The following is a 25797-nucleotide window of genomic DNA, read 5'->3' on the forward strand; positions in this document are numbered from 1 at the left end:
ATCATGCAAACCACAAGACTTCATCTCTACAAATTAAAAACAACCACCACCAAGAAAAAAAAAAAACACTTGAGGGTAGCAGATAGGTTTTTTCCTTTTTTTTTTTTTTTGTTTTTTGTTTTTTGTTTTCTTCTTTTGGAGACAACTTCTTGCTATGTTGCCCAGGCTGGAGTGCAGTAGCACGATCATAGCTCACTTGCAGCCTGGATCTCCTAGACCCAAGCAATCCTCCCACCTCAGCCTCTGGAGTAGCTGGGACTGCAGGGATGTGCCACCATGTCCAGCTGATATTTTTTTAGAGATGGGGCCTCGCTGTGTTGCCCAGGCTGGTCTCCTGGCCTCAAGCGATCTTCCCACCCCAGCCTCTCAAAGTGCTGGGATTCCAGGCTGAGCCTCTGCGCCCGGCTAAGATAGTTTTTCATGGCTGCATAGTATTCCATCCTGTATTATTATCCTGTTGCACAAATTTGTTTATGGTTTTCCACTGTTCTAAGCAGCACTGCGGTCAGTGCCTTCATTTCTGTAAACACAGGTGGCTGCTGACCCTCTGATGATTGCCCTGCACTTGGGATTACCTTGGCAGAACCTGGAAATGTCAGGGCCATTGAGTTGCTGCCTAAATACTCTGTAGCTCTGGGGCCTGGGATTTGAAACGTTGATTGAGTTAGTAGTGTGGACAGCTTCACAAGGGCTCCTGGGTCCTTAGTGTGTTTTGGGGCTGGGGTCTAGGCACCTGTGACTGGGTTCCTCCCAGGAGTCCTCCTGACGAGGGCCTTCTCGGCTGGTTGCTCTGTTCTGTTGCAGGCGGGACCCTTGCGTTTGTCAGCCCAAGCCTGGCGGTACACAAGAGCTCCTCGGCCGTGGACCGCCAGCGAGAGTACCTCCTGGACATGATCCCACCCCGCTCCATCCCCCAGTCAGCCACGTGGAAATAGTGTGAGCCAGGCCCCGTGGAAGACGGGCTCCCTCCTTCCCCACCTGGCCCCCAGTCTAGAAGGACCCACTGTACCACCCTCCGCTGGCTCGGGAAGACACCGTGCCCGTCCCAAGAGCAAGCACCGGCCGTGCTGCAGAGGCGAGACCTCAATCCTTGGCTGCAAAGTTTCATCAGGGCTGGGGGGCTGGTGTCGCCTCATAGGCGGACAAGGATCATCGCTGGGGAACCTTTCCCGTGGGCTTTCTTCCTTTCTCTCTTTGCCTTTAGTTTGCCCGACACCAGCAGAAAAGTGGACCTTGGGGGTTGGTTCTGCTCCCGGCCCCCTTGTTCGGCCCCTGCCGGCACACGGGCGGCTCACCCTGGACACTGTGACGCGCATGGGCAAGGCCAGCGCCCGGGGCTTCTGAACCGAGCGGGGCATTTCGTTTTGTTTTTGCTTTTCCCCGTCTTAGGCTCCCGATCTTTGACTGCCTTCCCATGGCGATCTATAAGTTGAAAGATTTTTTTTTAATCACCTCATAATGATGGAGTTAAAAGTAAACCGTGCAGACCCTGGGGTCCCTGTTGTGCGCTGCGTCGTCCCACTGGCCCTGTGCCCTGGAGGGTGGGCGGCTTATGGTGCCACAGCCCCTGGCAGGGACGGCCGGCCCGCCCCGGTAACTGATGGACAGATGCAGGATGACAGAGGCAGCCCTCGCTTCAGCTGAACGCTTCCATTGCTGCTGGTTCTGGAGACCCCCGCCCCGGACCTCCCAGACTTAGAAGAACAAACTGAGGAACAGACCCAGCCAGAGCAGCAGGGATTCCAGAAGCTGCCCGTGAAGGCCAGAAGCTGCCCGTGAAGGGAGGAGGAGAGGATCCGGTCGGCAGCAGCCCCGAGCAGGAAGCTGGAGTGGGGACTGTTGCGGGGTTTTTCTGTTGTGGTTTATTTTATTAAATTCTTTCCTTTTTTCTATTCATTTCGATGGACGCAATCTTAAGCCACCCTGGCCTTGTTCCTAGCAGGTGAACGTGCACAGGTGTGTGGAGGTCGGGAGGCGCCGTCCAGGTGTGCGGCCAGCCGCTGCGCACAGACTTCAGGTTTTCCGTTTGGGTCTAGTTTAGAACCTGTCCTTAAACCTCGGGGTTGCTGTCAGGATTTGCTTTCAGACTTTTTTTTTTTTGTAACTCCCTTTAGAGTCTACAAAAATGTTTTAAAAGGATCAGGTCTGCTTTTAGTTTCATTTTTGTTTCTTTCCCGTCCCACTCTTTAAAAACTGGTTCCATGAGGAAAGGCAGAAGCCGTTCTGTGTCTTCTTCACGCTGGGCCGGCTTCTTGCTGTTGCGAGGGCGTCCTGTGCCCACTTACATGCGTGTGTCTCCGTGAGGACTGGGTTCCACCGGTCTCAATTGAGCTCCAGCCCTGGTTTTTCTACCCATGCAGTTAGGGGATTTAATTTAAATTTTTTTTTGTAGGGCCGCCGCCTTCAAACACAACTGCTACAACGTTCTAATAAAGGCTCATTTAACCCCCAGGCTCCTGTCGTGTGAATATCCTCAGTCTGTAGGAAACTTTTTTGATACACCATAGAAGACCTAGTTTTGGAAAATATTATCTAGTTTTTTGTTGTGCAAACCCCCAAATTTCTCACTGATTTTTGTTTTTTTGTGCGTAACTTGGATGGGCTGAAGAAGGTGAGGGCAGGGTGGGGAAGGGTGGCTTTCATTCCAAGATCCAGGGATTTGGGGAAAAGGAAGGAATTTGATGTTTTTTGGGGTGGGAGGGGAGGGTGTGTTTTTTACACCAAAAAAAAAAAAAAATTCAAGAGTATGCAAGCATTTCTATTCCTCGCATTTTTCTGTGTGCCTGGCAAATAAATACCTGTCTCCTACGACCCTGAGCTGTTAGCCCTCTCTGTTCCATGACGGGGGCCAGATCTTCCAGCTCCTCCCGGAAGGAGCACCCAGGCTGGCTTCTTCCCACTGAAAGCCCTGCCCGGCGAACCAACCTCAGTTCTATGCAGTGGCTGGGGATCAGGCATCCAGGCCAAAGTCACCTCTGCGTGCTGCAGCGTGGGTCAGCTGGGTCTGACCAGGGGGCCAGATCCGAGCCGCACCCGCCGGCCCCCAGCCCCAGCTCCAGCTCCTGACCTCTCCCAGCCTGGCCCAGCTGTCCTTTCAGGGCTGATGACTGTCAACCCGTCCTTATGGACTGCTGCCCCTTGAAAGGGAGAGGGTCAGCCCCAGGTCCCCAGGGAGTATTCCATCAGGGACAACGTACATACTGTGATATAGTTTTTTTTTTTTTTAATAATTTCAGGGGGCAAAAGTGTGAGATGCCTTAATCTTTGCTTCATTTCTGCTGTCTCGAGCACTCTAGCCCATTATTTCCTTTCAGTTCCTTGCAGCATAACCTCTATGATAAGCCCCAAGCGGGTTGTTGTATGATGACGTTTATGATGTTCCAGGTGAAGGCATTATTAAGTACCTCTCTGGGTGTGGGGTTTGGATTCATCAGGATAGCTATTGATTGATGTTTAGGGTGTTCTACCTGCAGCAAAGCACACCCTCAAAACCGGCCAGTGCCTGGTCCTGGTCTCTCTTGAGAGCCCTACCAGGATCAGGTTCCTGCAAGCCGTCAGAATGTGGGAGCCCCCAGCCCAACTGATTGTAACTATCCCCTGTTATCTGTGACATGAACCTCCAACAGCACCTGGAAACTTCCTTCTGTCGGCTGCCCTGTAGACAGGGCTGGGGAGATCTCAGAGTTCACACCTCGCCTGTTGTAGTGGAGGTGGGGGGTAGGGTTTGGAATGGCCAAGTGCCCTTGGAGCCTCCCACAGCTATGGCCGTCTTGACCTCATCCCAGGAACTCTACGGTGACATCAAGAACCATCTCTCTGATGAGGTCTGTAGGAGCCCTTCTCAGGGTGGAACAGCCCACAGTGCTAGTTGCTCCTGGTCTTTCCTGTACTCCGCGGACCTTGGTGAAGCAAAAGCTTCAGGGCAGAGGGAATGGGGCAACCCAGTGGCAGCCCCACTGGGCCCCGTGGCTTCCACTCTCCTATTGGATGTAGAGGCAGGGGAAAGACTTCTCTATACAAATATTCTCATCGCAGGGGTCGCCATCACAGAAGGGATGATCCTTGCTGCTCTGCCATAGGGTTTTTGATGCCGAGCTATGCTGCAGATGACGTTAACCTAAAGAACTTGGACTGAGCTTTTAAAAAAGGACAGCAAACAATTTTATAATCCTTAAAGTGTAATAGACGGTTACACTAGTGCAGGGTATTGGGGGGGCTCTTCGGGGGTGGAGGCTGTCACTTGTATTTATTGTGACTCTAAATCTTTGATAGTAAAACAAATGTAAAAAGAAATGTTTGCCACCAGATGGGAATAGAAGTTCCAGTAAGCAGGCTGGAATGGGTGGCTATACGTTGTATCACGAGGAAGTTTTAGACTCTGAAGGATAATAAATGGATGATGTGTCAACTGAACTTTTCTTTTGTCCCTTCTGCCCTGGCTTCTCTGTATTGTTTCGTCCTAGCTTCCAAGGCAGGTTAGAGGGAGATGGAGGATGACCCTTTGTTAATAAGAGAAGCAAAGGGCGGGGTGCACCTGCTGCTGGGGCCTGATGGAGTCCCCACAGCCCCTCTCCTCTGGAGCTTTGTGGCCAACTTACCCCATGGGCTGGGAAAGAGGAATGAGAATCAGTGGGGACTGGGGAGGCTGAGGTGAGTGGATCACCTGTGGTCGGGAGTTCGATACCAGCCTGGCCAACATGGTGAAACCCCCATCTCTACTAAAAATACAGAAATTGGCCAGATGTGGTGGTGGGTGCCTGTAATCCCAGCTACTTGGGAGGCTGAGGCAGGAGAATCACATGAACCCAGGAAGCAGAGGTTGCAGTGAGCCAAGATTGCACCACTGCAGTATAGCCTGGGTAACAGACCATGACTCCGTCTCAAAAAAAAAATATCAGTGGGATTTGCTCGTCTTTGCCTCATCAGCAGGGTCTCATTGTTGCCCAGGCTGCAGTGCAGTGGTTTGATCTCAACTCACTGCAGCCTCAACCTTCCTAGGCTCAGGTGATCCTCACATCTCAGCCTCCTCAGTACCTGGGACTATGGGCATGCACCACCACGCCCAGCTAATTTTCATATTTTTTGTAAAGACACAATTTTGCCATGTTGCCCGTGGCTGGTCTTGAAGTCCTGGACTCAAGCAGTCCTCTCACCTTGGCCTCCCAAAGTGCTGGGATTACAGGTGTGCGTCACCACACCTGGCCCCGTTTCTTGTCGTTGAAGCATCCCTGCCTCCGGCCTGGGAGCTGATACCTTCCCCACAGCTCCCAAGTGCCTGGTCTTATGGGCACAGAGCTGGCAGAGGACATGGTAGAAACTGAACCCCAGCCTGTCCCACTCCACCTGTGACACGTCTAGACTAGTGTCCCAGACCCCAGTACTGACCATGATAGATTTTTTTGAGACAGGTTTGTTCTGTCCCCCAGGCTGGAGTACGGTAGCATGATCTTGGTTCATTGCAACCTCCGCCTCCCAGGTTCTCAGTCTCCTGAGTAGCTGGGATTACAGGTGCCGCCACCACCATGCCCAGCTAATTTTTGTATTTTTAGTGGAGATGGGGTTTCACCATGTTGGCCAGGCTGGTCTCAAACTCCTGAAGTGATCCACCAGCCTTGGCCTCCCAAAGTGCTGGCATTACAGGCGTGAGCCACCGCACCTGGCTTATAAAAATTATTTTTTATTTTTGAGATAGGCTCTCACTCTCTTGCCCAGGCTAGAGTGCAAAGCACAATCATAGCTCACTGCAGCCTCAAACTGGGGCTCAGGCGATCCTCCCACCTCAGCCTACTGTGTAGCTGGAGCCACAGGCTTGCTACAGGCATTTCTCACTTGGCCTGAGAAACATTCCTATGGGGTGCTGTCTCCTGGGCTTGGCTCTTGGTCCCTCGTGAGGCTCTGCTTCCCTGGATTGGGCACAGGCTCCTCAGTGCAGTTGGGGCAGATCCAAGGAGCAATCCTGGGTCATGGTCTCAAATAGCTTCTCCAGCTGAGAAAATGGGACACTCCCCTCATCCCTGATGCCTCATCCCTAACATCTCGTCCTCTCTGAATTGAGCCTTGGGTCTATGGCCACATGGCAGGCAGAGACCCTGGCCCCTGCTCCCACAGATTCATTGGTAGAGGGCATGCACTATGCCCTGGGCCCTGGAGATGTGGCAGGAACTATCCAGACAGAAACATATTGTAGCACCTTGAGAAGAGGGCATGGGGTGACATTTTAGGCAAGTCTTGAAGAGGGGAAAAGTGCCAGGAGTGTGCAAAGCCTCAGAGACAGGAGCCAGCATGGCAGATCAAGAACAAAAAAGGCAGTGTGGTGGGACTGGGTGGGAAGACGGGCAAGGGCATGGGTTTTAGCTAAATGCAGTGGGAGCCTAGGGAAGGGCCTGGGCTCAGTCCTCCAGCCACGCCCACTCCCAAGCCATGCCCACTACCCCAAGGATGGAGTTTTGCCCCCATTTTCCAGGTGGGGAGTCTGAGGCATGGCCCCAATCAGGAGCGGCACCCTTCGACTAAACCAGAGGGGCTGGGGGCTAGGTTTTCTTTCTTTTTCTTTTCTTTCTTTTCTTTCCTTTCTTTTCTTTCCTTTCTTTCCTTTCCTTTCCTTTCTTTCCTTTCCTTTCTTTCCTTTCTTTCCTTTCCTTTCTTTCCTTTCTCTTTTCTTTTTCTTTTTCTTTTCCTTTTTCTTTTTTGAGGCAGAGTCTTGCTCTGTTGCCCAGGCTGGAGTGCATTGGTGGGATCTTGGCTCACTGCAACCTCCACTTCCCAGGTTCAAGTGATTCTCCTGACTCAGCCTCCCGAGTAGCTAGGACTACAGGTGCAAGCCACCCATGCCCAGCTAAATTTTGTATTTTTAGTAGAGATGGGGTTTTACTATGTTAGCCAGTCTGGACTCGAACTCCTGACCTCAAGTGATCCGCCTCCCAAAGTGCTGGGATTACAGGCATGAGCCACCATGCCCGGCCTCAGGAGCTAGGTTTTATACCTCCACTCTGATGTGGTCCAGCCAAAACTGGAGGCTAGGCACTGCCCCTCTTTTAGCCTCGGTTTCCTCATCTGCAAAACTGAAGGGGACAGGGCCATACCCTATTTGGAGGGATGAAGATAGAGCTGGCACTGCATCCCTAGGGCACCAGAAAGCCATTGACACTGAGTGAGCAGGGGCTGGGCATGGGGAGACCCACCAGAGGAGCAGCTATGTGGGGCTCATATGCAGGTAGGCAGGATTAGGATTTCCTAATAGACCTAATACATTTCCCCATATACCCTAAATGGGAGCCACTCCCAGGCTCTGTGGGGTCCTCTCTCGATTTCCTCCTTACCTCTCCATCTCCTCTCCCTCTCTCCCTCCCAGACAAATAAGCTTACTGGCCTTACTCAAACACACCAGCTCTCCTCTTCCTGGGGAACACCTGGACTGTTTCCCTTAGCTTCCGAGTCCCTTTACTTTTTTTTTTTTTTTTCCTGAGACAGGGTCTCACTCTGTGGTCCAGGCTGGAGTGCAGTGGCATGATCATAGCTCACTGCAGCCTTGAACTCCCAGGCCCAAGCGATCCTCTCACCTCACCCAAGTAGCTGAGACACGCCACCACGCCCGGCTAATTTTTAAATTTTTTGTACAGATGGCCATCTTGCTGTGTCGCCCAGATTGGTCTTTAACTCCTGGGCTCAAGCGATTCGCCCACCTCAGCTTCCCAAAGTTCTGGAATTACAGGAGTGAGCCACCAAACCCCACCCAGAGTCCCTCCTTGAACACCTCCCAGCTCTACCTGGCATTTAGCACAACTTACAAGTATTTCATTTCCACGTCATTCTTTTCTTTTACTTGACTTTTCAATTGTCTTGTTTCCGACAGGGATGGGCCCAAGTCTCTTCGCCATGAGCTCTGGGGCCTGGCAGACAGTAGGTGCTCAAGAAATGCATGATTACATGAATTAACAGAGAAGGGAATGAGCTAGTGAGTCCAGCTGAATCCTGCCCAGCCCTGCCCTGACTCCCCCCCTCACCCCCTCTTCCCGAGAGGAAAAGGACCCACAGCAGGGGAGATCTTCCCCTACCCCCGCAACCTCACTATTGCTAGATCTGGGTTCAAATCACAGCTGTGAGCCGGGTGCACTGGCTCATGCCTGTAATTCCAGCACTTTGGGGAGGTCAAGGCAGGTGGATCACTTGAGGTCAGGAGTTTGAGACCAGCCTGGCCAACATGGTGAAACCCTGTCTCTACTAAAAATACAAAAAACTAGCCAGGCGTGGTGGCCTGCGCCTGTAGTCTCAGCTACTCAGGAGGCAGAGGCACGAGAATTGTTTGAACCGGGTAGAGGCTGCAGTGAGCCAAGATTGTGCCATTCCAGCCTGGGCAACAAAGAGAGACCCTGTTTAAAAAAAAAAAAAAAATCACAGCTGTGTCTTTTTTGTTTGTTGTTTGAGACGGAGTTTTGCTCTTGTTGCCCAGGGTGGAGTGCAGTGGCATGATCTCGGCTCACTGCAACCTCCACCTCCCGGGTTCAAGCGATTCTTCTGCCTTAGCCTCTGAGTAGCTGAGATTACAGGTGCCTGCCCCATGCCCAGCTATTTTTTTTTTTTTTTTTTTTTTTGTAGTTTTAGTAGAGATGAGGTTTCACTATGTTGGCCAGGCTGGTCTGGAACTCCTGCCCTCAGGTGATCCACCCGCCTTGGATTACAAGCGTTAGCCACCACGCCGGACTTTTTCTTTTTCTTTTTCTTTAGAGACAGGGTCGGGGGCGCAGTGGCTCAGACCTGTAATCCCAACACTTTGAGAGGCCGAGGCAGGTGGATCAGGAGGTCAGGAGTTCAAGACTAGTCTGGCCAAGATGGTGAAACCTCATCTCTACTAAAAATACAAAAATTAGCCGGGTGTTTGGGCACGTGCCTGTAGTCCCAGCTACTTGGGAGGCTAAGGTAAGAGAATCGCTTGAACCCGGGAGGAGGAGGTTGCAGTGAGCCAAGATCGTGCCACTGTACTCCAGCCTGGGCGACAGAGCGAGACTGTCTCAAAAAAACAAAACAAAACAAAACAAAAAAACAAGAGATAAGGTATCAGCTGTGATGCCCAGGCTGTTTTCGAATTCCTGAACTCAAGTGATCTGCCTGCCTCGGACTCGCAAAGTGTTGGGGTCACAGGCGTAAGCCACCGTGCCCAGCCCTTGGCTGTGTCTTTTGGCAAGTGACATCCATGTGGGCCTCAGTTTCCTTTTCTATAAACTCCTACTTTACGTGGAGACAGGTGACCCTCGCCCCACCCCTGGCTGTTCCATCCTTAAAAGATGTGGACGGGGAGGCGCTGGGGTCCACTTGCTTCCCCACCCATCATCACAGCACCATCACGACCCACGAACAACAGAGCTCCTTCGAGCTGGCCCATACTGGGGAGCCCAAAAGGTCCAGGTTCGAATCCTCCCGACTCCCTTTTGGGTCTTGGAGCAATAACCTCAACAAGCCTGACTAAAATAGGGTACCCGCGCCCGCCTTCCCCGGACGGAGCGATCCCTTCTCCACTGGTCTGCAAATGGGGCCACCGTTAGAGCCAGGTGCGAGGAACAGCGAGTTTATTGCAGGTTCCAACCGGGAACCCGGCACCCATCGTTGGTTGGGAAGGTACGCCCTCCGCGCAGAGGCTGAGCTTGTTCCGCGCAGGCGCAATGCTTCCGTCCCCTCTGGTCTCGCCTCTTTCGGGGCCTGGTCTGGGAAATCACGGATGCGCATGCGCCTCCAGCTCTCGGGATGGCGGAGGACGTGGATTCCGAACAGGGGCAACTGCCGACTTCCCCGTGGGAAGGAAGGGAGGGAAGCGGCAGGGAGAAGGCGCATGCGCAGTAGCACGCGGCAGCTTCGCATGTTCCCGCTAAACTCGCCTCTTGCGCGTGCGCCGCGCTGGCCCAGCGCCCTCGGGGGCAGGAATGGCTGGAACCCCGGGTTCTAGCCAGAGTCCCCGGTGCGCAGCCAGCAGTTGCGCGCTACCTGGCCCGCCGAGGGCCTGGCGGACGGGCTGAACTGCAGCAGCTCGGCGATCAGGGCCTTGCAGCGCTCGGAGAGCTCGAGGCCTTCGGGGTAGAGCACGCCGCGCTTCTGGCGCCGGGGCAGGCCGGCAATGTCCGAGTCGTCGAAGGGCATGCACCCGGTGACCATGACGTAGAGCACGACGCCCATGCTCCACACATCATACTTCTTGGGGTCGTAGGGTATGCCCAGGAGCACCTCGGGTGACGCGTAGGCGGCTGAGCCGCAGTAGGTGGTGCTCAGGTCTGGGTAGCCATGGGCCTGGCGGCCGAACCCGAAGTCGGTGAGCTTGACGCGGCGCTCGTCCGGGCTCAGCAGCACGTTTTCGCACTTGAGGTCGCGGTGCACCAGGTGGTGATCGTGCAGGTAGCGCACGGCGCCGGCGATCTGCGCGAAGAGGTCGCGCGCCTGCACTCCGGGGATGCGCCCGTTGCGCTGCACGGCTTGCAGCAGGTCGGTGGCAGCCGCTTCCATCACGATGTACAGTTTCCCGTTGCACACCTCGATGAACTCGAAGACGTGCACGATGTGCGGGTGTCGCACGCCCCGCAGGATGGACAGCTCTCGCGGCAGGAACTTGTTGACGAAGTCCGGGGGCGCTCGCCGCCGGTCCACCACCTTGATGGCCACGGTACCCTTGTACTTCTTGGATGTGGCCACCTTCACCTTGGAGTAGCTGCCCTCTCCAATTGTGCGGCCCAGCTTATAACCGAGTTCGCTCAGAAGTTTGTCTCCCGACATGGTGGCGCCTGGGGCGCACGGGGAGCAGGAGGCGGCTGCTGTCGGGGGGCGGCCGGACTCCAATCTCGGGTCTAAGCCATGGCGCTTGGCACCTACACCCCCGCACCCCCATGTGCCCACTGCCAGGCATTGGCCGCTGTTGTGCCTTTTATTGCCCCGTAACAATTTTTGCCTTGTGAAGTGACCACGGGCGTCACTCCGCCTTAGGGTGGGGGTCCAGGACCCCGCCCCGGGGCCACCCTAGCCTCCCTGCTTTGTGACTCATAATCACCTTGAATGGTCAGTTTCCGATGAGAGGCCACTAGCAAGGGATACCCACCACCACCAGGGAGCAGCATCCGTTCCGGGGATTGGGGTGAGTCCGAATTCGAGCAGCAGCTGCTCCCCAACATCACGTACCCAGCCCGTGACTACGTGGAGCCCTGGGCTTCCCGTAGAGTCCCTAGACGGAGCGAAAACGGGAAAAGGGGCCTTAACTGGGGCCCCTGGCTCCCTCGGGCGCTCGGAGTTTCTGACTGGCCTGCGCAACACCCCAGAGGCAAGGCGAACGCGAGGGCCTTTAATGCAAGAACCAAGGCAATTCACACCCTGTCTGGGAGAAAGAGGGAATAAAGACTCCTCAGCTACAGCCTGGCAGCGTATTCCGACCCAGGGTCCGCCGCCGGAGCTTTCCTGCGCTGTCGCGTAGTTACACTAGTGTCCGAGGCTTTCCAGGGCTGCGGCGAGCCAACTCGAGTGCTTCCGCCACACTCATCATGGCGGTGGCAGTATGTCACTTCCGCCTGGGACCGGAAGTGTGGAATACTGCCAGCATGGAGATGCCGAAGGTGAAGCAGGACATGCCCCCGCCGGGGGGCTATGGGCCCATCGACTACAAACGAAACTTGCCGCGTCGAGGACTGTCGGGTCAGTATCACTCTGGGCCGGGGTCTCAGAGTGGGTACTCGGGGCTCGGGGGCGGGGTTCCGGGGACACAAGCGGGCCTCAGTTTCCCTGGCGGTGAGACCGGAGGCTGAGCTCGAGAATCCTCCATAGCTTCTGTAATAACGTCAAGTGCTGCAGTTTGTTGAGCGCTTTCCCAGCTCCGCTTCCTTCTCGTAACAGCCCAGGAAATCGGTCCCTCTAATTATTTACATTTTACAGTGGGTTAAACTGAGGCATAGTCTGCGCTCTGGCCCTCAGCCACCCTTGGATTTCTCAGATGGGGAAACTGAGGCCCAAAAGAGGCCACGGCTCCCCAAGGCAAGGCTGAGGCCGCAACCTGGAACTTGGAGGGAATTTACAAGATGTTCTATAAAGTGGTTCCCTGCAGGCAGCCCCCGCCTCCATGGTGTCCCAGGAATCCGTATTCTTAAAGTTTTCAAATTGTTTTCATTTATGTATTTTTTTTTTGAGACGGAGTTTTGGTCTTGTTGCCCAGACCGGAGTGCAATGGCGCCATCTCGGCTCACCGCAACCTCTGCCTCCTGGGTTCAAGCAATTCTCTTGCCTCAGCCTCCCGAGTAGCTGGGATTACAGGCATGTGCCACCACGCCTGGCTAATTTTGTATTTTTAGTAGAGATGGGGTTTCTCCACGTTGGTCAGGGTGGTCTCCAACTCCCAACCTCAGATGATCGGCCCACCTCGGCCTCCCAAAGTGGTAGGATTACAGGCGTGAGCCACCATGCCCGTCGTAAAGTTTTCAAATGTTTTAAGTAACACGTTAAATTTTGTTATGGGGCTCAACACAGAAAAATGAAAAAGACTTGAAAGGCACCCATACTCAGTCCCCAGGGTTAATGGACAAATACAAACTTTTAAACGTAATTTAAGGGTGAATACATACATTCCTTTTTTTTTTTTTTTTTTTTTTTTTTTTTTTTTTTAAAGACAGGGTATGGTTCTGTTGCCCAGGCTGGAGTGATCTCTTGGCAACCTCTGCCTCCTGGGCTCAAGCCATCTTCCCACCTCAGCCTCCCAAGCAGCTGGGATTATAAGCCTGCGCCCAGCTTTCTGTATTTTCTGTAGAGATGGGGTCTTGCCATCTTGCGCAGGCTGGTCTTGAACTCCTGGGCTCAAGTGATCCACCCACCTCAGCTTTCCAAAGTTTTCATGCCTATGGGACTATAGGCATGAGCCACCGGGCTCAGCAGAATGCATGTCTCTTAACAAATTAAACTTTACATTTAAATTACATGTTATGCACATTATGCCTCAATTTTAACACATACAAAAAATGAACATAGTAATTAAAAATGTAATAATTCAGATAGTAGAAAAGTCAATGTGAGGTGAAAAGCCCTCCCCAGCTGCTTCTTGGTTTTTTGTCTTTTTTTGTTTTTGTTTTTTTTATAAGATGGAGTCTCGGTCTGTTGCCCAGGCTGGAGTGCAGTGGCGTGATCTCGGTTCACTGCAAGCTCCGCCTCCCGGGTTCATGCCTCAGCCTCCCAAGTAACTGGGACTACAGGTGCCCGCCACCACGCCTGGCTAATTTTTTGTATTTTTAGTAGAGATGGGGTTTCATCGTGTGAGCCAGGATGGTCTCAATCTCCTGACCTGGTGATCCGCCCGCCTTGGCCTCCCAAAGTGCTGAGATTACAGGCGTGAGCCATGGCTCCCGGCGGTTTTTAATTTTTTATTTCTACTTTTTGTAGAGACAAGGGTGCAGCTATGTTGACCAGGCTGGTCTCAAACTCCTGGGCTCAAGTGATCCTCCAGCCTCAGCCTCCCAAAGTGCTGGAATTACAGGCTTGAGCCACCGTGGCCAGCCTCCTCTTGTTTTTCTTGTATCCAAGAACTGAGATTGGCAGACTTTTTCTTTTTTTTTTTTTTTGAGATGGAGTCTCGCTCTGTTGCCCAGGCTGGAGTGCAGTGGCGCGATCTCGGCTCACTGCAAGCTCCGCCTCCCGGGTTCACGCCATTCTCCTGCCTCAGCCTCCCAAGTAGCTGGTACTATAGGCGCCTGCCGCCACGCCTGGCTAATTTTTTGCATTTTTAGTAGAGACGGGGTTTCACCATGTTAGCCAGGATGGTCTCGATCTCCTGACCTCATGATCCACCCGCCTTGGTCTCCCAAAGTGCTGGGATTACAGGCGTGAGCCACAGCGCCTGGCCGGCAGACTTTTTCTATAAAAGGGACAGATGACAAGTATTCTGGATTTGGCTGGCCAGAAAGTTTCAGTTACTGAGACAACCATTTACAAACGGAAAGTGTTCTTAGCCTGGGGGCTATACAAAAACAGACGGCCTCTGAGCCAGGTGTCTCATGCCTATAATCCTCACACTTTGGGAGGTTGAGGCCAGAGGATGACTTGAGCCCAGGAGTTTGCGACCAGCCGGGGCAACATAGTGAGACCCCCACCTCTACCAAAAATTTAAAAAAAACAAAAATAGGCTTCAGGCTAGATCCGGCCCATTAGTTCTGTCCCAGAACACATTGGAGGAATATAATGCATTCTGGGTTTCCTCATTTTTCTTTTTTCTTTTCTCTTCTTTTTTTATTTTTATTTTTTTGAGACAGTCTCATTCTGTCCCCCAGGCTAGAGTGCAGTGGCCTGATCTTGGCTCACTGCAACCTCCACCTCCTGGGTTCAAGCAATTCTCCTTTCTCAGCCTCCTGAGTAGCTGGGACTACAGTTGGACGCTACTACACCCGACTAATTTTTGTATTTTTAGTAGAAATGGGGTTTCACCATATTGGTCAGGCTGGTCTCGAACTCCTGACCTCAGGTGATCCACCCACCTTGGCCTCCCAAAGTGCTCATTTTGCAGGCATGACCCACCACGCCTGGTGTTTTTTGTTTTTTGTTTGTTTGTTTGTTTTGTGTGTTTTTTTTTAGACCAAGTCTTGCTCTGTTGCTCAGGCTGGAGTGCAGTGGCACGATCTCAGCTCACTGCAACCTCTGCCTCCCAGGTTCAAGCGATTCTCCTCCCTCGGCCTCCCTAGTAGCTGGGATTACAGGTGTACGCCACCACGCCTGGCTACTTTTTTTTTTTTTTTTTTTTTTGAGATGGAGTTTTGCTCTTATTGCCCAGGTTAGAGTGCAGTTGTGCAATCTCGGCTTACTTACCACAGCCTCCGCCTTCTGGGTTTAAGCGATTCTTCTGTCTCAGCCTCCCGAGTAACTGGGATTACAGGCATGTGCCACCATGCCCGGCTAATTTTTTGTATTTTTAGTAGAGATGGGGTTTCTCCATGTTGGTCAGGCTGGCCTCGAGCTCCAGATCTCAGGTGATCTGCCTGCCTTGGTCTCCTGAAGTGCTGAGATTACAGGTGTGAGCCACTGGGCCTGGCCTAATTTTTTTTTTTTTTTTTGTATTTTTAGTAGAGACAGGGTTTCGCCATGTAGGCCAGGCTGGTCTCAAACTCTTGACCTCAGGTGCTCCCCCTGCCTCAGCCCCCCAAAGTGCTGGTATTACAGGCATGAGCCATTGCGCCTGGCTGAGTCTCCTTCTCAGGTGTAACCCTGGCTACCCCAGTACAGCACAAGATTTCTTTCCAAATGTGCACCTGTGTGACCTGCAGCCAGACCAGGCCACAGAAAGACCCCAGCCCTGGAGGCTCCCTGAGTTCCCCACTTCCAGCATCTCATTTTTGTATAAATACCCTGGTCCTCTCCCAGTTCACCACAGAGCAGTGACCCCCCTGTGCCAGACACTGCCCTGAATACCACTGCCTGGGGTTGTGTCTCCTCATGGTGTGGACTTTTGTTACAGCACATACACCCCCACCCCAGCCTTTCCCATCAGAGGAGTGAGGAGGATCCCCTGTGCTGGTGTGCTCTTTGTTTATGGCCCTGCTTTCATTGTTGAGTGAGCACATGGTGCCGGGCCCTGTCCCCAAGCCCTCACAGCTGAGCTGAAGGGATGCAACACATCATGCCAGGATTTCTAGTTGTTGGTGAGACCTGGGATAACCTGGGCCCACTTAAGCCAGGATGTGCCAGGAGGACCTCTCTGAGAAGAAGTCTGCTCTGCAGAAAAAGAGCTAGTACGCAGGCCCCTCCTCGTCTCCCTCCTCTGTCCTCCTCCCCTGCCTCTCCTGAGCTATGTTCCACAGTGGCCCTCCCACCAGACCTACCTTCTCTGCTCCTGTCCAAGGCCTGGTGACCCCAAGCCTGGCACCCACTCCCCTCTGTCTGCCTGGGTCAGCCATTCACTCACTGCCAGCATCCCAGGACATGATGGGCTGGCTCAGGCCGCTTTTTGTTACTTATTATTATTTTTTTTGAGACAGAGTCTGTCTCTGTCACCCAGGCTGGAGTGCAGTGGCACGATCTCGGCTCACTGCAAGCTCCGCCTCCTGGGTTTACGCCATTCTCCTGCCTCAGCCTCCCGAGTAGCTGGGACTATAGGTGCCCGCCACTACGCCCGGCTCATTTTTTGTATGTTTTAGTAGAGATGGGTTTTCACCGTGTTAGCCAGGATGGTCTCAATTTCCTGACCTCGTGATCCGCCTGCCTCAGCCTCCCAAAGTGCTGGGATTACAGGCGTGAGCCACAGCGCCCGGCTGGTTCAGTCCCCTTTTAATCCATGTCGCTCCTGAAATGTCTTCCATCCCACCTCCTCCACTATCTCCCACACCCAGTTCTCCTGTCCCCACTCCCTCCTGAGCCTAGCAGGCAGCCCTTTCCTTTTCATCTTGTGTCTTTAATATATTTATTGAGGTTCCCATACCATACCATACAACTCGCCCATTTAAAGTCTGTCCAATGTAATGGCTGGGAGTGGTGGCTCACGCCTGTAATCTCAGCCCTTTGAGGACCTGAGCTCAGGAGTTGGAGACCAACCTGGCCAACATGGCAAAACCCTGTCTCTACTAAAAATACAAAAGTTAGTCGGGCGTGGTGGTGCACACCTGTAATCCCAGCTACTTGGGAGGGTGAGGCAGGAAAATTGCTTGAATCTGGGAGGTGGAGGTTGCAGTGAGCCAAGATCTTGCCTCTGCACTCCAGCCTGGGCAACAGAGCGAGACTTCATCTCAATGATAATAATAATAATAATGAAGTGTGCCCAGTATATTGATTTTTTAGTATATTCACAGAGTTGTGTGGCCATTGCCATGATCAGAATTTAGACCACTTTCATCACCCAAAAGAAACCCTGTCTTCCCTATTAGCAATCATCCCACCCCTGGCAAACACTAATCTGCTTCCTTTCTCTCTGGATTTGCCTGTTCTGGGCATTTCATATCATTGGAGCCATAGACTGTGTGGCCTTTTGTCTCTGGCTAATTAATACCCATTGTGGGCCGGGCGCGGTGGCTCAAGCCTGTAATCCCAGCACTTTGGGAGGCCGAGACGGGCGGATCACGAGGTCAGGAGATCGAGACCATCCTGGCTAACACGGTGAAACCCCGTCTCTATTAAGAAATACAAAAAAAACTAGCCGGGCGAGGTGGCGGGCGCCTGTAGTCCCAGCTACTTGGGAGGCTGAGGCCGGAGAATGGCGTGAACCCGGGAGGCGGAGCTTGCAGTGAGCTGAGATCCGGCCACTGCACTCCAGCCTGGGTGACAGAGCGAGACTCCGTCTCAAAAAAAAAAAAAAAAAAAAAATACCCATTGTGTGGATGCACCAGGTGTTGTGTTTTCATTTGTTTTTTTTTTTTTTTTTTTTGAGACAGAGTCTCGCTCTGTCGCCCAGGCTGGAGTGCAGTGGCACGATCTCGGCTCACTGCAAGCTCCGCCTCCCGGGTTCACGCCATTCTCCTGCCTCAGCCTCCCGAGTAGCTGGGACTACAGGCGCCCACAACCGCGCCCGGCTAATTTTTTGTATTTTTAGTAGAGACAGGGTTTCACCGTGGTCTCGATCTCCTGACCTTGTGATCCGCCCGCCTCGGCCTCCCAAAGTGCTGGGATTACAGGCGTGAGCCACCGCGCCCGGCCCTTCATTTGTTTTTTGATGGGCACTTGGGTCGTCTGCCTACTCTTCAGCTGCTGTGAATAATGTGAGTACTGCTGCCATGAGGATTTACGCTGTACAGGTGTTTATATGGCTATAGATTTTCATTTCTCCCATGTGAACTTTCCCTTAAGAGACAAACCACTGGATCTTATGGTAACTTCGTGTTTAACATTTTGAGGAACTGCCGAATTGTTTTCCAAATTGACTACACCATTTTGTGTTTCCACCTGCAATGTATGAGAGTCCCAATTTCTCCACATCTCAACAACACTGATTATTTTCCATTTTTTTGATCATAGCCACCGTCCTAGTGCATGTGAAACTGTATTTCATTATGGTGGAGTTTTTTAGAAATTCTTTTTGGGGTTTTTTTGCTCAGTTTTCTGGGCATTGATCGTTGATTTGCATTTCACTGCTGGCTGATGATGTCGAACATCTTTTCATGTGTTTTATTATTTTTATTTTTTATTATTTTTTTCAAGAGATGGGGTCTCAATGTTGCCCAGGCTGGTGTCAAACTCCTGGGCTCAAGCTGTCCTCCCGCCTCGGCCTCCAAAGTGCTGAGATTCTAGGAGTGAACCACCACCTTTGCATGTGTTTATTGGCCATTTGTATGTCTGTCTTGGAGAAATGTCTTTTCAAATCCTTTATATATTTTTAATAGGGTTTTTTTTGTTTTGTTTTGTTTTCTACAGGCACCTGCCACCGTGCCTGGCTAACGCCCGGCTTAGTAGGGTTTTTTAAATTATGGAATTATTGAGTTGTAAGAGTATGTGTCTAGGCCGGGCGCGGTGGCTCACGCCTGTAATCCCAGCACTTTGGGAGGCCGAGGCGGGCGGATCACAAGGTCAGGAGCTCGAGACCACGGTGAAACCCCGTCTCTACTAAAAATTACAAAAAATTAGCCGGGCGCGGTTGTGGGCGCCTGTAGTCCCAGCTACTCGGGAGGCTGAGGCAGGAGAATGGCGTGAACCCGGGAGGCGGAGCTTGCAGTGAGCCGAGATCGCGCCACTGCACTCCAGCCTGGGCTGGGCGACAGAGCGAGACTCCGTCTCAAAAAAAAAAAAAAAAAAAAAAAAAAAAGAGTATGTGTCTATATGTTGTCTTCTCAGCTAATTGACAGTTTCATTTACAGCACAAAAGTTTTTAATTTCATTGAAGTCTGGGCCGGGCACGGTGGCTCACGCCGGTAATCCCAGCACTTTGGGAGGCCGAGGCAGGCAGATCACTTGAGGTCAGGAGTTTGAGACCAGCCTGGCCAATGTGGCAAAACCCCGTCTCTACTAAAAATACAAAAATTAGCCGGGGGTGGTGGCCTCGCGCCTGTAGTCCCAGCTACTTGGGAGGCTGAGGCAGAACAATCATTTGAACCCAGGAGGGAGAGGTTGCAGGGAGCTGAGATCACGCCACTGCACTCCAGCCTGGAGAACAGAGTGAGACTCCGTCTCAAAAATATATGTATAATAATAATTTCAGGCCGGGCGCGGTGGCTCAAGCCTGTAATCCCAGCACTTTGGGAGGCCGAGACGGGCGGATCACGAGGTCAGGAGATCGAGACCATCCTGGCTAACACAGTGAAACCCCGTCTCTACTAAAAAAATACAAAAAACTAGCCGGGCGAGGTGGCGGGCGCCTGTAGTCCCAGCTACTCGGGAGGCTGAGGCAGGAGAATGGCGTGAACCCGGGAGGCGGAGCTTGCAGTGAACTGAGATCCGGCCACTGCACTCCAGCCTGGGCGATAGCGCGAGACTCCCTCTCAAAAAAAAAAAAAAATAAAAATAATAATAATAATAATAATTTCAATGAAGTCCAATTTATGTATTTTTCCTTTTGTCACTTGTGCTTCTGGTGTCATGTCTAAGAAACCTAGTTTGAGGCTGGGCGCGGTGGCTCACGCCTGTAATTCCAGCACTTTGGGAGGCCGAGGCGGGCGGATCACAAGGTCAGGAGATCGAGACCACGGTGAAACCCCGTCTCTACTAAAAATACAAAAAATTAGCCAGGCGCGGTGGCAGGTGCCTGTAGTCCCAGCTACTTGGGAGGCTGAGGCAGGAGAATGGCAGGAACCCGGGAGGCGGAGCTTGCAGTGAGCCGAGATCGCGCCACTGCACTCCAGCCGGGGGGACAGAGCAAGACTCTGTCTCAAAAAAAAAAAAAAAAAAAAAGAAACCTAGTTTGAGGTCACAGAGACTGACTTTTACATTTTCTTCTAAGAGTATATAGTTTTAGCTCTTACGCTTAGTTCTTTGATCCTTTTGAGTTAATTTTTGTGGATGGGATAAGGAAGGAGTGCATCCTCATTCTTTAGCATGTGGCCGTCTGGTTATCCCATTTGTTGAAAAGACTGTTTTCTCCCCCATTGAATTATCTTGGCACCTTTGTCCAAAATCAATTGACCATAAATGTGAGGGTTTATTTCTGGACTCTCAGTTCTGTTCCATTGATGAACATCTCTGTCCTATGCCAGTGCCACACTGTCTTGTACACACAGCTGTGGGATAAGTTTTGAAATAGTATATAGTGTGAGTCTTCCAACTTTGTTCTTTTTCAAAATTGTTTTGGCTATTCTGGTCCCTTGCATTTCCATATGAATTTCCCAACCTGCTTGTCAGTTTCTGCAACAGGAAAAGAAATGGTTGGCATTCTGATGGGGATTGCATTTCGAATCTGTATCAGTTTGGACAGCGTTGCCATCTGCACAGTGCTAAGTGCTCCAATTCTTGAACACAGGATGTGTTTTTATTTATTTTGGTCTTCTCTAAGAATGGCCAAGGCCGGGTGCAGTGGCTCATACTGGTAGTTCCAACACTCTGGGAGGCTGAGATGGGAGGATTGCTTGAGGCCAGGAGTTCAAGACCAGCCTGGGCAACATAGCAAGACCCTGTTTCTATGAAAAAAAATATGTTTTTCCTTTTTTCTTTTTTCGTTTTTTGAGACAGAGTTTTCTCTGTCACCTAGGCTGGAGTACAGTGGTGCCATCTCAGCCTACTGCAGCCTTGACTTCTTGGGCTTAAGTGATACTCCCGCCTCAGCTACCAGAGTAGGTGGGACCACAGATATGTGCCACCACATCTAGCTAATTTAAAAATATGTATTTTGGGCCAGGCATGGTGGCTCAAACCTGTAATCCTAGCACTTTGGGAGGCCAAGGCAGGTGGATTACGTGAGGTCGGGAGTTCAAGACCAGCCTGGCCAACATGGTAAAACCCCGTCTCTACTAAAAAATATAAAAATTTAGCTGGGCACGGTGGTGCGCATCTGTAATTCCAGCTGTTCAGGAGGCTGAGGCAGGAGAATCACTTGAACTTGGGAGACGGAGGTTGCAGAGAGCTGAGATCGCACCACTGCACTCTAGCCTGGGCTACAGAGCGAGACTTTGTCTCAAAAAATAAAATAAAATATGTATTTTGTAAATGTTTCACTATGTTTCACAGGCTAGTCGCAAACTCCTAGTCAAGCAGTCCTCTCGCCTCAGCCTCCCAAAATGCTGGGATTACAAGCGTGAGCTGCTGCACCCAGGCGAAAAAATTTGATCCCACCACTGCACTCCAGCCTGGACAACAGAGAGAGGCCCGGTCTCCAAAACCAAAAAGAAAAAGAATGGTCTGCACACCCTTTTGTGCATGCCCTTCACCGTGTTCCCCACCAGACTAGCAGTTCCTGAGACATAGACTCTGAGGCCTGGGGCCTTGACCCCTCTGTGGTCAGTGAGGAGGAAGAGCCCTGCACAGGCTGCATGCAAATACAAGAGGCCCTGCATTGTTTCTGTCATCTCATACATCTCTGTGCTATGCCAGTGCCACACTGTCTTGTACACACAGCTGCGGGATAAGTTTTGGAATTTATTTCTTTTTTGGAATTTATCTTGCAGATGGACCTGCATTTGAGTGCGCAGGTGTGAGGGTGCAGGTTCTCCCCAAGGGTCCATTTTCTGCACCAGAAGGCTTAGGGCAGCCCAGGTCTGTCCCCTGGGTTCTCTGTAGCCGTTGAAAAGAACGAGATGGCCGGGCGCGGCGGCTCACGCCTGTAATCCCAGCACTTTGGGAGGCCAAGGCTGGCGGATCATGAGGTCAGGAGATCGAGACCATCCTGGCTAACACGGTGAAACCCCTTCTCTACTAAATATACAAAAAATTAGCCGGGTGAGGTGGCGGGCGCCTGTAGTCCCAGCTACTCGGGAGGCTGAGGCAGGAGAATGATGTGAACCCGGGAGGCGGAGGTTGCAGTGAGCCGAGACTGCGCCACTGCACTCCAGCCTGGGCGACAGAGCGAGACTCCATCTCAAAAAAAAAAAAAAGAAAAAGAAAAAAAAGAAAAGAACAAGATATGCCCAGTACAGTGGCTCACGCCTGTAATCACAGCACTTGGGGAGGCCAAGGCAGATGGATCACGAGAGGTCAGGAGTTCGAGACCAGCCTGGCCAATATGGTGAAACCCCGTCTCTACTAAAAATACAAAAATTAGCCAGGCGTAGTGGCGGGCGCCTGTAGTCCCAGCTATTCAGGAGGCTGAGGCGGAAGAATCGCTTGAACCCAAGAGGCAGAGGTTGCAGTGAGCCAAGATCATGCCACTGCACTCCAGCCTGGGTGACAGAGTGAGACTCCATCTCAAAAATAAATAAATTTTTAAAAAAGAAAAGAACGAGATATTGCCAGCCTAGGCAACATAGCGAGACCCCATCTCTAAAAAAATTAGTTAGCTGAACATGGTGGCACACACCTGGGGTCCCAGTTACTCGGGAGGGTACTCCAACTCACTTGAGCCCAGGAGTTGGAGGCCGCATTGAGCCATGATCGCGCCCCTGCACTCCAGCCTGGGTGACAGAGTGAGACCTTGTCTCAAAACTAAAAACCAAAACAAAGAAAACAAAAAAGAACAAGGCAGCTGATGAAACCTCCCATGTGCTGGACAGGAGACTGAGAGCTGGGAGCTGGCCCTGAGCATCCCGGGCCTCTCGAGAGACGTGCCTCTGAGCCCGGACCCAGCACACCCTCATTACCTGTAGCATGGAAATGTCTTACCCCTGACTTAGGCTTCTAACAGGTTAAATAACCAGGTGCAAACTTGAGCCAGTTTCTCACTTGTCTCTGGGTCTAGCAGAGGTAGCTCACAAGCTCCATGCTGGAGCAGAGCTGAAAGCAGAAGTACAGGACAGGCGCAGAGTAGCCCGAGCAGGCGCAGAGCAGGGCCCAGTGTCCTGGAGGCGTGGAGATGGCCTTGCCTTCCACCTGCTGGTCGTTTCCTGAGTGTTGACTGGAGCCCGGCCTGCCTGATCTTGTCATTCGTCCCCGCAAGCGTGAAGCCTCTCCAGAGAAGAGACTGGGGCTGGAAGGATCTGGAGGGTGCAGGGTGAGCCTGGGAGCCAGACCCCAGGCAACCCAGGCCTCCCTGAAGACCCCAGTGGGCCCCCAGCCTGTCAGTCAGGATTAGAGCAAGGCCCCACTGGTGCTCAGTAAATATTCATGATAGCCTCTGTCCTCCCTGGGGTGCAGGGCAGGGGGCTTGACCCTGCAGAGCCAAGAGGTAGCACGGCCACCCCTAGGGCCCAGGGGGTGGCTGGGCAGCCCCCGCAAGGCACTGCCTGTTCCTGGCAGCTGTGTGCAGCCCCTGCAGGGCAGCACGCGGAACTGTGGCCCAGGTGGCCGGGAGCCACCATGGACACTGTCAGAGTCACCCTCCTACTTGGGGGCCAGCCTGCTGCCCAGGGTCCAAACAGCCTTCTAGAAGATGATGGAGCCGGAGCCCCCCAGCAACCACCATCTAGATCTTCAGGCCTCCTGAGGTCGATGCCCAGCGTGTACCTTTCAGAAAACCCCTGGCACGGGGGCAGAGGTGTCACAGTCCAGGCAGCCTCACTCCTGAGAAAAAAAGCTGCCGTTGTCCCTTGACTGCAGAGTGGGCAGCGCCTGGAACAGCCACAACAGCCGCTGGGAGCTGTGGAGGAGGGTGTCTGAGTGGGGGCTGGCCCGCTGAGCAGCGCCTCTCTCCACAGGCTACAGCATGCTGGCCATAGGCATTGGAACCCTGGTGTACGGGCACTGGAGCATAATGAAGTGGAACCGTGAGCGCAGGTAAGGCCCCCGGTGGGCGTTGTCTGAAAGTCATCCTGGCCAGTTGTCAGGATCCTGTAGCATTCTGCTGTTGCCTGTGCTGGCAAGGGGTGAACTGGCCCCTTGAACTTGGGCGTGCAATCTCAGGCCCCAAAAAGTGCAGATCCAGCACTTCCATTTCTAGGCTCTGTCCTCCAGATGTCTCCATGCCTGTAATCCCAGCACTTTGGGAGGCCAAGGTTGGAGCATTGCTTGAGCCCAGGAGTTCAAGACCAGCCTGGGGAATAGAGCGAAACCCTGTCCCCCCGCCCAGTGCAAAAAAATGTGTCTAGTGAGGAGGGCTGGGACCCACGGATCCAGGTTAGCGACAGGATATGAGTGGGGGGCCTGCCTTGGGCCTTCTAAGCAGAATTTTGTCAGAGGTGACCAGGCTCAAACCAGACCACACCAGGCAGTGGCCGCACAGGGCCAGATGAACTAGGGCCAGGCGCCCCCCTCTCCCTGTGTCACAGGCTGGGCGCTGCTTCCCCACACCCCCCTCCACCCGACACAGGCCAGGCAGGGCTGGAAGATGGGGGTCATTGCAGGGAACTTGGAAGCTGCCAGAAAGCAGGGAGAAGAAAGGATTGTGGCCCCGCCTGCCCCAACCTCACACACTGTGATTATTTTGAGAGACAGGGTACATGGTTTTGTGAGGCCCAGAACCCCGTGATGAAGCCACCCCCTCCTTCATCGCAGTCATCAGGCAGAGTTATTTTTAGGATAAAAAAGTTTTTAATTGCAAAGAAAGTAGAAAGCCAGCAGTCTTGTGGGCAGTCACTCGTGCAGCTACCTGCACACGCCCTCCTCTCAGGCTCCTGGTGGGCTCTGCCCACGACCCTCACCCTGCTCGCTGCCTGCCTCCCGCCCCGCCCCCCCCAGCTATTCCCCCAGCTCCCCATTCCCTGCCTCTTCCCCCAGCAGCACTCTGACCCCTGAGGCTGGTGCTGCCTATGCTCCCCTGACCCAGCCTGGTCTGACCTGAGTGTGGGTTTCGGGCTTTCACAGGCGCCTACAGATCGAGGACTTCGAGGCCCGCATCGCGCTGATGCCACTGTTCCAGGCAGAAACTGACCGGAGGTAGCACTGCTGGGGCCAAGATCGGGAGGTCACTGGCCTGAAGGCCCCAGGCTGCAGGGCCTGACCTGCATCCCCGAAGGTGGCCAGAATGCCCATGGGGGCCATTGCCATGTGCCGTCAGCTGCATCCTCAGAGAGGCGTGGAGACTTAGTGGAGACCCAAGGGGGTGAACCGGAAGGCTTCCTGGAGGAGGAGGCAGCACTGGGGCTGGGGCAGGAGAAAAGCTAGGAGTTTGCCGGGGGAAAGGGAGACAGGGTCGGAGGGAGGCTTGAAGGGGTGCCACCAGGGGCCCTAGGCAGGGGCCTCTCAGGGCACTGAGGCCCCACCCCCACCATCGGCCCCATCCCCACAGGACCTTGCAGATGCTTCGGGAGAACCTGGAGGAGGAAGCCATCATCATGAAGGACGTGCCTGACTGGAAGGTGGGTCCCCGGCTAGGAGGGCAGGGGTGCCAGCCACGGCAGAGACAGGGCCTGGGGTTGGGGAGCTCTCACAGCTTTCTATAGAAACCCCAGGACCAAGGCAGTGGTGGGTGCTGGGTCCCAGGAGGGATGGCTGTAGCGCCTGGCCATGCATAGGGGCCACTGGTCCTGGGGGATGGGTCCCAGCAGGCTGTATGTGGGTGGCTGTGCCTCTACCCATACCCCACTGTCCCCACAGGTGGGAGAGTCTGTGTTCCACACAACCCGCTGGGTGCCCCCCTTGATCGGGGAGCTGTATGGGCTGCGCACCACGGAGGAGACTATCCATGCCAACTACGGCTTCATGTGGTATACCTAGGCCCTGTGCCCTCCGGCCACCTGGATCCCTGCCCCTCCCCACTGGGATGGAATAAATGCTCTGCAGACCTGGCCTGCCTGTTTTCCTGGGGACTGGGGGAGAGAAGGAGGAGAGGGCCCAGCTAGGCACCAGCAGCTCACATGTAGCATGGGGACGGAACAGATGCGATACAGGGTGGCCTCAAAACACACCTAGGGGCTGCCCCTGGAT

General features: G+C 53.1%; 3 protein-coding genes across 18 annotated transcripts in view; 2 read left to right on the forward strand and 1 right to left on the reverse strand.

The window, feature by feature from the left end:
• GATAD2A (GATA zinc finger domain containing 2A) overlaps positions 1-2451 on the forward strand; it is a 123028-nt gene extending 120577 nt beyond the window's left edge. For all 16 annotated transcript variants that reach the window (XM_065535343.2, XM_074026557.1, XM_065535347.2 and 13 more), the window contains one exon: positions 805-2451. In XM_065535343.2, the coding sequence (XP_065391415.1) occupies positions 805-935 (131 nt within the window). In that variant the 3' untranslated portion in view covers positions 936-2451. The remainder of the gene's footprint in view (positions 1-804) is intronic.
• A 6721-nt stretch (positions 2452-9172) lies between these two features.
• On the reverse strand, positions 9173-11483 carry TSSK6 (testis specific serine kinase 6). Its single transcript, XM_065535359.2, has one exon. It carries the CDS (start codon positions 10753-10755, stop codon positions 9934-9936), a length of 822 nt encoding a protein of 273 aa, XP_065391431.1. The 5' UTR covers positions 10756-11483; the 3' UTR covers positions 9173-9933.
• A 70-nt stretch (positions 11484-11553) lies between these two features.
• Positions 11554-25659, forward strand: NDUFA13 (NADH:ubiquinone oxidoreductase subunit A13). The gene is made up of 5 exons (XM_045379977.2): positions 11554-11661; positions 23631-23709; positions 24736-24807; positions 25160-25229; positions 25468-25659. The coding sequence occupies exons 1-5, from the start codon at positions 11568-11570 to the stop codon at positions 25585-25587; spliced, it is 435 nt and encodes a 144-aa protein (XP_045235912.2). The 5' UTR covers positions 11554-11567; the 3' UTR covers positions 25588-25659.
• The last annotated feature ends 138 nt before the right edge of the window (positions 25660-25797 follow it).

Source organism: Macaca fascicularis, chromosome 19, assembly GCF_037993035.2.
Source record: "Macaca fascicularis isolate 582-1 chromosome 19, T2T-MFA8v1.1".
NCBI classification, from domain to species: Eukaryota; Metazoa; Chordata; class Mammalia; order Primates; family Cercopithecidae; genus Macaca; species Macaca fascicularis.

Bases quoted from the DNA above. Each gene is read 5' to 3' on its own strand.
- TSSK6 (XM_065535359.2), bottom strand. From the start codon at position 10,755: ATGTCGGGAGACAAACTTCTGAGCGAACTCGGTTATAAGCTGGGCCGC.
- NDUFA13 (XM_045379977.2), top strand. From the start codon at position 11,568: ATGGAGATGCCGAAGGTGAAGCAGGACATGCCCCCGCCGGGGGGCTAT. The intron at 24,808-25,159 runs GTAGCACTGCTG...CCATCCCCACAG, and splicing joins CAGGCAGAAACTGACCGGAG to GACCTTGCAGATGCTTCGGG. The intron at 25,230-25,467 runs GTGGGTCCCCGG...CTGTCCCCACAG, and splicing joins AGGACGTGCCTGACTGGAAG to GTGGGAGAGTCTGTGTTCCA.